The 13,219-nt window shown below is 37.5% G+C and overlaps 1 protein-coding gene across 2 annotated transcripts; it reads left to right on the top strand.

Annotated features, from left to right (window-relative positions):
• The first annotated feature begins 254 nt into the window (after positions 1–254).
• Positions 255–13,175, top strand: tdrd7a (tudor domain containing 7 a). 2 transcript variants are annotated; one of them, XM_051092115.1, is made up of 18 exons: positions 255–340; positions 1,206–1,413; positions 2,819–2,963; positions 3,702–3,861; positions 3,929–4,002; positions 4,129–4,307; positions 4,866–5,290; positions 5,537–5,800; positions 6,486–6,672; positions 6,751–6,862; positions 7,095–7,297; positions 7,427–7,561; positions 7,652–7,735; positions 9,577–9,711; positions 9,941–10,051; positions 10,137–10,567; positions 10,693–10,853; positions 12,472–13,175. In XM_051092115.1, exons 2-18 carry the CDS (start codon positions 1,207–1,209, stop codon positions 12,690–12,692), a joined length of 3,234 nt encoding a protein of 1,077 aa, XP_050948072.1. In that variant the 5' UTR covers positions 255–340; position 1,206; the 3' UTR covers positions 12,693–13,175. The 2 variants fall into 2 exon arrangements, with proteins under 2 accessions (XP_050948072.1, XP_050994735.1); XM_051138778.1 differs by lacking the exon at positions 255–340 and adding an exon at positions 554–732.
• The last annotated feature ends 44 nt before the right edge of the window (positions 13,176–13,219 follow it).

The raw sequence follows: 13,219 nt of genomic DNA, 5'->3' as shown, positions 1-13,219 counted from the left end.
GTTGTAATAGGTGTTTACAATGTTAAATGCTGGAGAACTATTTTCTACTCTCTATCCTAAAAGATGGATGACTGGCTGGCTGGGCCTTCAATCAAGCCTATTCAAGGGCTTTGGGATTTATTTATTTATTTATTTACTAAGTAAATTACATATAATAGTAAATCGCGTTCATGTATTCATCTTACTTCATTTTTATTTATTTATTTTTTTTTTTCTGTCTGACATTTGACCTCAGTCCTTTTTCAGATGACGTATGACGTAGCTGGAGTGATGGGAAATACACGTGCGTGTGCGCGCGGTATTACGGTTAAATTAGTGTGAAGATTTAAAAAACAATCAGGTGAGTTTTGTTAACTAGACTTCGATTAATAATGTTTTGGAGATATTTTATGATTTAGGAATGAGCAATGTCGTTACAGGCTAAAGGAAACGGAATAATAAAGTTAAATCAATTATGTTGTTTGTTTAGCTAATTAATTACTGACTGATGGAATTTAGCCGCCTTCTGTTCCCGCTTGTCTTCTTTCGATATTTGAGTATTAAATCTTACGTTTCACATAAGTGTATGGTTATCTTGACTGATACTAACATGAATCATTCTTTACAATGTAAAATGAAATGTTGTGGGCTGCAGTTTTGAGACTGTGTAAAATTGAGAAATGTTTAGGATAACACGGTTAACAACCGTAAACCGAGAGACAAGTTTGTCTAAGATGAGAAATCTCTTAAATTGTATGTGTGATAACTTGTTTTAATGTTATACGTGTGTTTATGCTGGTTTCATGCATTTAAAAAAGTTTAAAAAAAAAAAAAAAAATAAAACAACGTTTTCAGTAATTATATTTAATTGGTGTACGTCAATCATTATTTAGGGTTCATGAGAAAAAATCTATTTTTAATATTATGAAGTTTTACTATAGTTACTATATTTGACCTGAAAATAACATTTAATTTAAAAAACATTCTTGATGGCATTGGGTGCAGATTAACTTTTCACTTTGTTGTATACATTGAGTTTTATGGGTCATTTATTGTTATATAGACTGAAAACATTCAATATTTACTACAAACATAACTAAACCTAAATCTTAAAAGCATTTTGAATAGCTTTTAAAAATTGAGTCTGAATGTGTTTGTGATGACCAAAACGCTGTCTAGTTTGGACAGATGTGTCTTCATTAGTTTGACTTTGTGTTTGAGTGCAGAATGAGTGACTTGGAGTTGGTGAAGAAGATGCTGCGAGCTGTTCTTCAGAGCAGTAAGCACGGTGTGGCCATGGCCCGTCTGCAGGGAGATTACCGGGCTCTGACGGGAGAGGTGATCCCTTACCGGCAGTTTGGACACGGAAGTCTAGAGAGTTTTCTCCGCAGCATTCCCGGTGTGGTGCGGCTCGAACGCTCCAGTGCTGGAGAGGTGATGCATTCAGTTAGTCTGTCGTTACACCACATATCTAATATATTTTAATATGTATATATGCACACTGCTGGTCAAACATTTAGATATATATATATTAAAATATTGTGAAATATTATTATAGTTTAAAATAACTGTGTTCTGTTTTAATATGTTTAAATGTAATTTATTTCTGTGATGGCAAAGCTGAATTTTCATCAGTCATTACTCCAGTCTTCAGTGTCACATGATCCTTCAGAATCATTTTAATATGCTGATTTACTGCTGAAGAAACATTTCTTGTTATTGTTAATATTGTAAACAAGCTGCTTTTGTGGAAACTTCTATAGAGGGTTTGCATTTGCATCATGGCTTGATCAGTTACCTGGATGCGCGGAGATACTCGGATGTAAGCAACAGCATTGATTGCACGGTTAATGTGCTGCTGAATATGTTGTTCTGCTAATTTATGCCATCTAAACCATGTAAAAAACACGTGGAAGCTGCTAAATTGTATAGCGAAGGAGTTGGTAAGCAGGAGATGGCGCAATAGTTTGACAGTAAAATTAATAGGTGGAAAAGACACGTACAAGCAGTATTAATTAAAGATATTAGCCTAATATTTCACCTACCTGACCGGAAATGATAAGAACAAACATGAATGTTGTCAAGGTTCTTGCCCTGGAGATCCTGGTTCAGTTTGGCCAACTGCAAATTTTGCCTTTTGTTCCTCAGACAGTTTTTTCTGCAATCTTCTTTCTTGATTTGTTATAACTTTTGGCTATGTCTGTAGTATTCCAAATGTTTTTCCTAGTCAACCAATTAATACAGCAAAAAAACATGCTGCAATAATTAGAAAAATATGCTAGTTTCATTCAGTTCAGTGGCATTGTTACGTTCAGTGCCACTTGCCAATATGGCAAGATGACGTGGCGTGAAATCGCTCTATTCAATACTTGGGTGTAACTTGTTAAAAAATAAATTCAGTAATACTTATTGGTTAATGTTGTTCTTTTGAACTTTATATTCTTTAAAGCATCCTGAAAAAAGGGTATTGGGGTTTCCACAGAAATATTAAGCAGAAAAAACTTTTTTTTAATTGCAATGTTTGACAGTATAACTGTTTTTACTGTATAAATGCAGTCTTAGCTTTTAAAAACATTTTACAAATGTAAATTATTTCAGCCTTATGAACAGTAATGTGTGCAGGAATATGGATTTAATTGAGGCTCATAAGGCCACGGTGAACCGATTTCAGATTTTGTGAATTTATGCGGTTGTAATAGAAATGCCGGAAAATATTTTTAAAAAAAGATCTCATTAAAAAAAGTTTTAAAAGATTATTAAAACATGAAATCACAGTCAAGTTAATGATTACTCCATTTACAATCATGGCATATAATGGATTTTATTTGCCTGTTTGTAGGTTATGTGTTTTGCTGGTGTGTGTGAGGAGACTGCACATATAGCACAGCTGGTCGCCCGGCAAAAGAATGTGAAGAAGTCCGGCTGTTCTAAATTACTGAACTTCCAAATGAGAGCGAAGTCTTCATCTCTGTTTTCACATAACGGTAACACACACATACATGCACAAATAAAAATCCCCAGTTAAAGAAATACTGTTTGACTGGTATAATGTCATTTTTGTGTTTCATTTTGGAGAAAAACTGCTAAATGAATAAATGTAAAAGTAACTGGTATTATTCTGCAGTTCATAAATTATAAATTTTATGAAGCTACGAGAATACTTTTTGTGTGCAAAGAAAACAAAAACAATGACTTTACTCAACAATTTCTTCTCTTCCGGTGTCAGTCCAGTATTTTCATAGCTTCATAACATTACGGTTGAACCACTGATGTCACATGGACTATTTAACAATGTCCTCCCTACATTTCTGGGCCTTGAATGTGGATGTATTTTGGGTGAACTATCCATTTAAATTGTGTGAGGTTCAAACCTGTTTTTAGATGCTCTTTGTAGTGACAAAAAAGTACAATGGTTTTCTTTAGTTTAGTATTTTAACGAACATCACCTTTAGTAACCACATTAATCTACATGCTTCCATACTCTTTGACATTGGAAATCCTAGTATGTTTATCCACATCCCAATAGGGACCTTATAAAGAGTTTTATTGCTGTGCATTTGCCCACCAAGCTTGTCTGTATATGTGTGTTGAGTATATCTGTGCCAGTCAGTCACAATTACATGCTATTGCAACAAACTGTTTAGCATCCTGCACTCCGTTAAGCAGGCCTTCGAGGTATGCGTTTGTTTATTGATGTGGTTTAACTGTTTTGGTCTTTGCAGTCAAACCTCGATTGTCTCTGAGGCAGCCGGGCCACATGACACATTCCACTCGAAGCTCCACATCCAAATCCAGTTTTTACCCTAACCAGCGGCAGATTTACAGTACTGACCTCCCCTCATCCCGGGTTCCTGTTCGACAACTGAACAGGAGGTCACCAGGGTGAGTGACGTGAGAAAAAACATTGTCAGTACATGCAACTAAACACTTACACTGTATGTGATTTTAGGTTAGAGGGAAATACATTTGCACCCAACAAGTTCAATACGGAGATAAAGACTGTCAAGACCAGTGAGACACCAGGTAAACACAACATCAGAGATACATCATCACTGCAGCACTCAAGATGTGCTCATTTTGATTTATAATCTCTATTTTTGATATTCAATAAACTTGAATGTGATGTTTGTTCATGTGTTTTTTCTTCAGCTCAGCAAAAGCCAGTAAACCGTGCAGATGTTGAGGTGGTTCAGGGTCGAATCAAACAGCTTTTGCAGAAGTACTGCAGTGGAGTCTGGCTGTCCAAAATCCCTCAGCTCTATAGGAATATGTTCAAGGAAGAGCTCCACATGCACAAAGAAGTGGAGACATGGACACACATCTGCACTGTGAGAGAACCAAAATACACAAACACGTGCTTACTCAACCTAAAATGACATCTTGGTCGATGTTTTTATCATTAACTAAAACTATTACAACTTTTTTTGTTAGTTGAAATAAAACTGGAATAAATATTATATGAAAAACTTACACTACCAGTCAAAAGTTTTTGAACTGTAAGATTCAGTATCTTCAGCCCGCATTTAGATGAATCTTACGGTCCAAAAACTTTTGACTGGTAGTGTACATGTTGCAACTAGTTGAAGGTCAAAGTTGAGCAATAAAATTACCAGAAACCAGAACTTAATGGAAATTAGTGAAAAAACTCAACTCAACCTAAACAAAAAATAAAACTGAAAAAAATTCATTGGAACTAAATGCTTAAATTTAAAAAAAAAAGTCTAAAAATAAAAAAAAAAAGCACATAAAATGGCTAAAAATGAAACCAAAGTTAAATCAAAGTAGAAGTTAAAATGAAAACTGAAAATATAACATTTTAATTTAGAAACCTAATAGTACAAATAATACTGAAATAACACAGTTTTCTTTCTCTCTACTGTCCTTAGGTTGAAAAGCCAGGCAGCAATAACATAGTTGACCGCCTGGTGTATCCCGTCTTGGAACCTGTCCCAAAACCAAGCACTGTGCCTGCTGTATCTCCATGCAAGCATGCATCTCCTAATGCAAAACAGCCAACACCTGCCCAGCAAACAACCCGCACCCTCAGAACTCTTGCCATTAACATTCCTACTTCAGCCCAGAAATCCCATATGCCCTTGAGCCCAACATCGCCCACTTCCACCAAGCTGGATTTCACTCTCCCTGAAACCCCCAAAGCTCACCCTCACTCGCTCATCACCCCTCCTTCCACTCCGCCATCTCACCAGCCTTTGACTCCAGAGATCAAGCAGAAACTCCGGCAGCTGCTCAATAAATACAGCCAGGGCCTGTGGGCTCACGCACTTCCACAACTTTTCCAGGAGGCCTTTGGGTATCTTTTGACCTCTGACCTGACTTTTGATCAATTTAATGCATCCTTGTTAAATAAAAGTACTAATTTCTTTAACAAAAAGTATACTGATCCCAAATTTTTGAACAGTAGTGTCATTCATACACTTATGACAGATATGCTTTCAAAAAATTCTGGATGTCAGTTTGTACTAAAATGAATGAGAGTGTATCACAGTGCTTATTTTGTGAAAGTGTTTTTTTTTTTTTTTTATGTCTTTTCTCTCAGGTGTGTGTTTTCACAGTATGTGTTGGAGGATCTGTCTCTGTTGGCAGACACATGTATGGTTGAGTACCCCATGCCAGATAATCGAAAGAGAGCAATACTGTACGCACTACCATGCCAGGTGCAGACACAGCCCCGTCCTCGCCCACCACCATTGGTTTTGCCCTGTGCCGGCAATCCACGTGTACCTCCTCTGATCATTCCAACAACAGAGTTCCTATCTGTTTTGGTGATGGAGGTCAGCAGCACAGACAATATAGTTCTCAGGTAGGCCTCACAAAACCAATACTTTATTTTTAGATACAAGATTCCTCTCTGGTTAGATCATTTAAAGGCATTGTTCACCCAAAAATAAAAATCACCCCATGATTTACTCATCCTCAAGCCATCCTAGGAGTATATGACTTTCTTCTTTCAGATGAAAACAATTGCAGTTACATTTAAAAAATGTTTTGGCTCTTCCAAGTTTTTTAATGGCAGTGAATGGCTGTTGAGATTTTGAACGCATCAGTTTGCTTCAGAAGGTCTTTATTAACCCCCTGGACCCGTGTGGAGTACTTCTATGATGGATGGATGCACTTTATTGGACTTCAAAATCTCAACAGCCATTCACTGCCATTATAAAGCTTGGAAGAGCCAGGACATTTTTTTTAATATACAGTTGAGGTTAAAAGTTTACATATACCTTGCAGAATCTGCTAAATGTTCTTCAGAAAAATCCTTCAGCTCACACAAATTCAGCATTTTTTTTTTTTTTTTTTTTCCCTCAGCATTTTTGTGTATTTGTGAATTTAAACTTTTAACCTCAACTGTAACTGTAACTCAGTTGCCTAAGATGGTTTGAGGGTGAGTAAATCATGGGGTAATTTTCATTTTTGGATAAAAATGAATTTATCCAATGGATTTAAATCCCTTTAAGGTTGTGGATTCATTATACTGTCTTGTTTTTCAGATTTGTAGGGGAAGACTACTCTAAAGCTCTGGAGGTGTTGGAGGAGGCCATGCTTCAATTCTATAATACAGTTGGCGCTGGACTTTGTCTTCTCTCCCCAAAAATTGGACAACTGGTGGCAGTTGCTTTAGAGGAAGATGCAGTACTGAGAGCTCAAGTCCACCTGGTCACAGAGGACAGTGTGAAGGTATCAGAGTCTGTATATTCTTCTTAGTATGAGACATGAAGTCTGTTAGATGTAATTCAAACCTTTCCCTCTTCATAGGTGTACTGTGTGGATCACGGGTTCTTTGAGGTGGTCAGCAGGAAGAAGATACTACAGCTGAGGGATCAATTCCTGGCTCTTCCCTTTCAGGCAACCACATGCCAACTTGCAGGTAATATTCATCAGAGGCCATTGTGATTATGCGAGTATGAAAGCGTGTTATTTAACTTTTTTTAATTCCATAACAGAAAAAACTGAAATGTGAAATTGAAACTGTCTAAATTGTGAGACAAGAAGTCACAATCACCTTTATGTTTTTATTCTGTGGTGAACGGAAGCTTCCATATGTGAGGGAGTAATATATGAAGTAATTTTGTGTTCACTTTTACGGTCTTAAATGTCAGGTTTGGAGCCGTTCAATACACATGCTGTAGTTCTGAAGACTCTGGAGTCATTAGCTGTTGGCTGTACACTATTGGCTGAGATTGTGGAGCGAGAGGACCCGCCCCTTGTTGTGCTATATGACACTTCTCAGAACGATGATGTCAATGTGAATGCTGTATGCTTGAAATCCCTGCAGGATAGGTCCATGGAGAATCCTCTACAGGTCTATCAGAATTACATTATATTGCATCATTATTAAATTGCTGCACATTTTGTTGGACTTTCCAAGAAAATCACTTATATGTTTACAAAGTTAATAAATAATACTTTCTCCCCACCCCAATCTATTCAGGTGAACAGCGTGTACACAAACGTATGTGTGACAAACGTGTGCTCTGATGGCAGTATTTACTGTCAGTTGCCTTCCCGAGGCCAGGCCAAACTCAAAGACATCATGGATAAGATTGAAGCACACTTCATCTCTCAGGTAAAATTGATAAATTCAGGTTTTTTTAGGCTTCTCTTAGGAGGTGTACATGATAGTCAGAGCATTAAATGTCCCGTATTTGTTTCTAAGTTAACATGGGAGCTGCTGGTGTCCAAACCGTTTTGTGGGAAAGTGTGTCTGGCTAAATACAAAGGCAAATGGGCAAGAGCAGAGGTGAGAAGACTACCTACTCTTTCCCTTCATCCACACATTTCAACGGGCTAAATTGGGGCTGGCCAACATATTGAAGTAAAGTCAAATATCAAATTAAAAGAATGGGATTTAATTAAACATATGTTCTGCAGGTTACAAAATGCAGCACAGCACTGTTAATTTACATGCTCCTCATAATATGCTGTTCAGTTGCTCGGTTCGCAGTAAATGCTGCTCTATACAAATTGCATCCATTACAATATGCATTTAAAAACACTATTTTACTAGGTTCACAATGAAAAGTGTTTTATATACCTGTTGACGAAAAAGAGAAGCTTTGAGGACTTCCAGTGGTTTTCCACCAAAATAAAAAGTGCAGAAATGTAGGTGTTAATTCCACCAGTGGTGTAATTGCTCAGATTCTTCTTTCCCAAATGTTTGCATTTTTGAGGGCCTAAACATGCTCAAACTCATGAAACCTTGCACACACACCAAAAGTGGTGAAAATTTACATGTGATATGGGTTTCAGAAGTGGGTGTGGCAAAATGGCTCGCTAGTGCCACCTATAAAAATTCAACAAAGTGCCCCTTGAGCTATGTTTCATATACATGTACGAAATTCGGTAGATACATGTAACACACCAATACCTACAAAAAGTTCGAAACCCAACAGAAAGTCTGTTATTTTGAATTTTCTTGGCAAGTTTTGTACAGTTTTTGCCATTTCCAGGCGTTTTATTTAAACTCCTAGATATTTAAACAGATCAGCACCAAATTTGGTCAGTGTAATTTAAATCTATTTGTGACGTTAAATTGTGAAGATCTTAAGTTTTCTTTGAAGGACGTATCTGTAGCAGCCTTACAAACTTCGATGTTTCGCCATGAAAAAGGAAGTTGTTATAATTCGGGCATACAGTGTCTGATCCGCACAAATTCACATGTTTGAGCAAGTATTGCTCAGTGCAGAGCCGAACGGCCTCCAGCTCCCCCTCTCTGGATGTCCAGCTCCACCTCTGTGTTAACTAATGGGAGGAGTTATGTTTAGGACAGGGTAAGGGGTAGGGTTAGTGTGTGGTTAGGTGTCTGTCTCCACCCATTACCTCCAGCGAGGGGGAGCTAGAGCGCCAGCTCCTCCCATTTGGCTCTGCAGCGAGCACTCTCTCTGTTTGAGTCCTGTCCTAAACACATGCCCATATTCAGTTATAGTCATAGCTCCACCTGCTGACAACAGGAAGTGGCATGTATTACGCTCTAACGAACTCCTCAGAGATTTAATGACATCAACAATATATTTGGCCAGTCTACTCTAAAGGCCTCTGCAATGTTAAATTGCGAAGATCTTGATTTTTCGTTAAAGGGTGCATCCATGGGAGTCTGACAAAGTTCGATGTTTCACCGTGGGAATAGAGAAGGTGTTGTAGCTCAGCCATACAATGTACGATCTGTCCCAGACTTCACACATTTGATAAGAGTCCTGACCTGAACACATCTAAATGCCAATATTCTGTTATAATCGTAGTGCCACCTGCTGGCAACAGTTTTTTAATAACCACAATAACTCATAATTGTCACAAAGAATGAGTCAACAACAGTGGAAATGTAGCCTCTGTTAAGTGGAAAAATGTTGAGGTTTGAGTTGGTTTCTGTGAAGAATGTATCTAAGTATGAACACCTAGATTTTTCATGCTTTTCCCACATAGTTGAGCCCTAAAAGTCTTAAAAGTAAAATTTATTGTTCAGCCATTTTTTTCCACTGTTCAGACATTTTTCACCCTTATTTTATTTTATTCAGATGTACTTCAGTCATCATGTCAATTCATGTTTTCGTTACTTCTATGAATGTGTGTTGCATCTGTGTGTAGATCATTAACCTTCATGGCAGTCAAGTGTTGGACATCCTGTTTTTGGATCTGGGACTTCCTGCATCTCTGGAGGTTAGCGAGCTGAGAGAGATCCCGCCAATCTACCTCAAAGAGCTCATCACCATACCACCTCAGGTGCGCGCATAAACGTCTTTTCCTTGCATATTTATTTCCATTCATGCTCATCAATTAATACAGCTGTTTAGGTCATTGTTTAAATTGCATCATGAATCGGTGAGTTATTCCCCTTTATGCCTGACTAATAAAATAACACTTTTTGATTGTAGTGAGCGTTTTAGGACCATGTTTGTAGCATTGCATTGGTCTGCTTTTTGAGTGAAAGTAAATGTTTCAACCTCTGTAGGCTTTAAAGTGTATCCTGGAGGAACTGAATGCAGATGGGAGTGTATGGCCTCCTGAAGCTGTTCTGTGGTTGAGAGAGACAGTCCTCAACAAAGTCCCCAGTTGCATGAAGGTCTTCCACATTCAGTTATTGTTTACTGAAATTTTGATATTTATATTCTGAAGTTTTCATTTAGTGACATGTTTGTTGTGTTTAGATAGTGAAGCTTGACGAGACCAGGATTGTGCATGTCTATCTCTTCACTGGTAATGGAGCTCAGGACCTGCAGTGCAGCGTTAACCGTCAGCTTGCCTCCTGTCCATTCTGGAAGCGGGATGTCCAATTCAGCAGGATTGCTAGGGTTTCTGAACCTGTCCTGCTTGAGGCAGGGGACAGCCCCTATACATCTCCTGCACAGTCTAATGCCCGCACACTGCCCCCTCCGCTGGACTTACCACTGGTCGGGCAAAACATGGATGTTTTTGTTTCCGTTGCGTGCCACCCTGGACACTTTGTGCTGCAGCCGTGGCAGGATCTGTACAAGCTGGTGGTGCTGATGGGAGAGATGATCCTGTATTACAACAAACAGGAAGTAACCCAGACCCACATCCAGAAGAATAGCGTCTACGCTGCCAAGATTGACAACAAGTGAGTTTTGAGTGGCTTTTGAGGATCATACTTCCCTACCCTTCTGTGCAACTAATTTTTTAATTAATTAATTTTTTTTATTTTTACAATTCTCCCTTTGTCATCACCTCTTTCTTTATTTATAGTTGGCATCGTGTTTTGGTGAAGGGCGTTTTGGCCAATGGCTTGGTCTCGGTGTATGAGTTGGATTACGGGAAGTATGAGCTGATCAACTATTCCCAGCTCCAACCGCTCATCGATGAGTTCAGGCAGCTGCCGTTCCAGGGAATTTCTGCTCAGCTGGCTGGTAAGAGAGAAGCTGGATCCAAATAGAGCTAAAACAAAGTTGTATCTTGATTATTTATTAGCTTTTTACTAATATTTAATATACATGTTTGTTCCGAAATGACTTATTTGCTCTGAAAGGGTTATTTGTCTTTTATAGTAGCCATGTATTTCAGCAAAATGCCCATTGTTGGCAAGTAGATTAAAAATGTTTAAAGTACAATAAAAATCTAGCAAAAAAAAGCCTTTTTTTTTTTTTTTTTTTTTTTTTTTAACAATGAATAATATTTTAATATTTCTACTAATCCTTTTTTCAAAGTATGTGTGTGAACCCATTTCCTCCACTGAATAAAAAATGTAAAACAAATGGTAATTGTGACTTTTTTTTCTCACAATTTCAAGTTTGCATCTCACAATTCTGAGTCTGAGTTTAAGAATTGGGTGATATAAAAAAGTTTGAATTGCAAGATACAAGATACACTCACATTTGCAAGAAAAAGCCAGAATTGCGAGTTTATGTCTTGCTATTCTGACTTTATAACTTGCGGTTTAGAGTTTATCACAGTTCTGAGAAAGAAAAGTCAGAATTTGGACTTTATATCTCGCAAGTTTTAACTTGTAATTGTGAGATGTAAACTCGCAACTGCAAGAAAAAACATTTTATTGCAAGATACAAACTTGCATTTGCACGGAAAAAGTCAGAATTGCGAGTTCATATCCCACTCTTTTGACTTTATAATTTGCAATTTAGAGTTTGTATCACACAATTCTGAAAAAAGTCAGAATTGCAAGACGTAAACTTGCAATTGCGAGATACAAATTCAAATTTGCGAGGAAAAAGTCAGAATTCTGCATTTGCTTTTATTACCTTTATTACTTGCAATTGGGACCAGTCAGAACTGTGAGACAGAAACTTGCATTTGCGAGAAAAAGTCAGAATTGCGAGCTATTGTGAGTTTATATCCTGCTATTCTGACTTTATAACTCGCAATTGTTTAAATCTCATAATTCTGAAAAAAAAAGTCAGAATTTCGAGTTTAAAATACACAAATCTGAGAAGTCAGAATTGTGAGATGCGAGTTTTTGTCTCGCTATTTTATAACTTTATAACTTGCAAGTTTATATCATGCAATTCTGAGGGAAAAACTTCAGAATTGTGAGATGTAAGCAGTTGCAAGATTTTTTTTTTTTAAATTGCAAGATATAAACTTGAATTTGCGAGAAAGTCAGAATTGCAAGCTTTTCTCTCAATTCCAAACTTTCTTACAATTGCGAGTTTATATCCTGCTATTCTAAGAAAAAAAGTCAGAATTAGAGTTTGTATCTCATAATTCTGACTTTATTTCTTGCAATTGTGAGAAAACAAGTCAATTGTGAGTTTTTGCTGCGTAATTCTGAGAAAAAAAGAATTGCAAGATGTGAACTCCATATTGCTAGGAAAAAAGTCGGAATTGTGAGAATGTCACAATTAAAGTCACTTTTTTAATATACATTTATATATATATTCAGCAACGGAAAGGGGCTTCTATATGTGTTTGCTTGTAGTCATCAGTATGTTTAACAACAAAGTTGCAGAATTCCTCAAAACAGATCAGCATCTGTTGAAGCCCCTGATTTGCATGTGAAATGTTTGTTTTCAGGTGTCAAGCAAGGAGTCTGGGGCGAGGAAGCTTCTATGGTGTTCCGCAACCATGTTGAGAAAAAGCCGCTGGTGGCTCAGATAGAGTCCGTTGAGGAGGGGGAATGGCCCTGGGAGCGCAAACTCTCGGTCTACCTAGTGGACACCACACAGGAGGACAATGACATCTGGATCCACAACATAATGGTGGAGTTTTTAGATGAGATCAACAGAGCAGCTTGAGAATGTCACAACTGCCCTTTACTAGAGCCATGCTCAAACTTCGAGCCTGAAGAAATCTAGAATTCAAGAGCATTGACTCTGTTTGGTGGGTCGTTTTATTCCTGCATGTTCAAGAATTGTTTCATTTATCGTTCTGAGTGCCTTGGAAAAGAGATTTCTTTACCTGTTTTTGCCGTTAAGATAAACATGTCATTCCCAAATTAACTTGTTAATACCTGAACCTTCCTTTCTGTGTCTTTACAATAGGGCCGTTTGTCTAAGTAATTTGATTTTTTTTGTTGTTGTTAATGTTTGTACTGTGTGAGACACCACTGCTTGTATTGTTTATACTCTTATTGATTTTTGCACTTTGGTTTGTTTGCAATCTTGTGCGTTTTCTAAACAGAAAATGGCCTATTTGTACAAGAACATTTGTGTTCAGATGCTCAGGTTTGTTTTATTTACAAGTTAACATTTGGTTCGGAGAATTAAACAGAGACAACAACACGACACACTTGAGTGAATGTCATTTGTCTTTGCAACTTGAT

Source organism: Labeo rohita, chromosome 1 (assembly GCF_022985175.1).
Source record: "Labeo rohita strain BAU-BD-2019 chromosome 1, IGBB_LRoh.1.0, whole genome shotgun sequence".
Classification (NCBI taxonomy): domain Eukaryota; kingdom Metazoa; phylum Chordata; class Actinopteri; order Cypriniformes; family Cyprinidae; genus Labeo; species Labeo rohita.
This window is presented reverse-complemented; position numbering and strand designations above follow the sequence as displayed.

Bases quoted from the DNA above. Each gene is read 5' to 3' on its own strand.
- tdrd7a (XM_051092115.1), top strand. From the start codon at position 1,207: ATGAGTGACTTGGAGTTGGTGAAGAAGATGCTGCGAGCTGTTCTTCAG. The intron at 5,801-6,485 runs GTAGGCCTCACA...CTTGTTTTTCAG, and splicing joins ACAGACAATATAGTTCTCAG to ATTTGTAGGGGAAGACTACT. The intron at 9,712-9,940 runs GTGCGCGCATAA...CAACCTCTGTAG, and splicing joins TCATCACCATACCACCTCAG to GCTTTAAAGTGTATCCTGGA.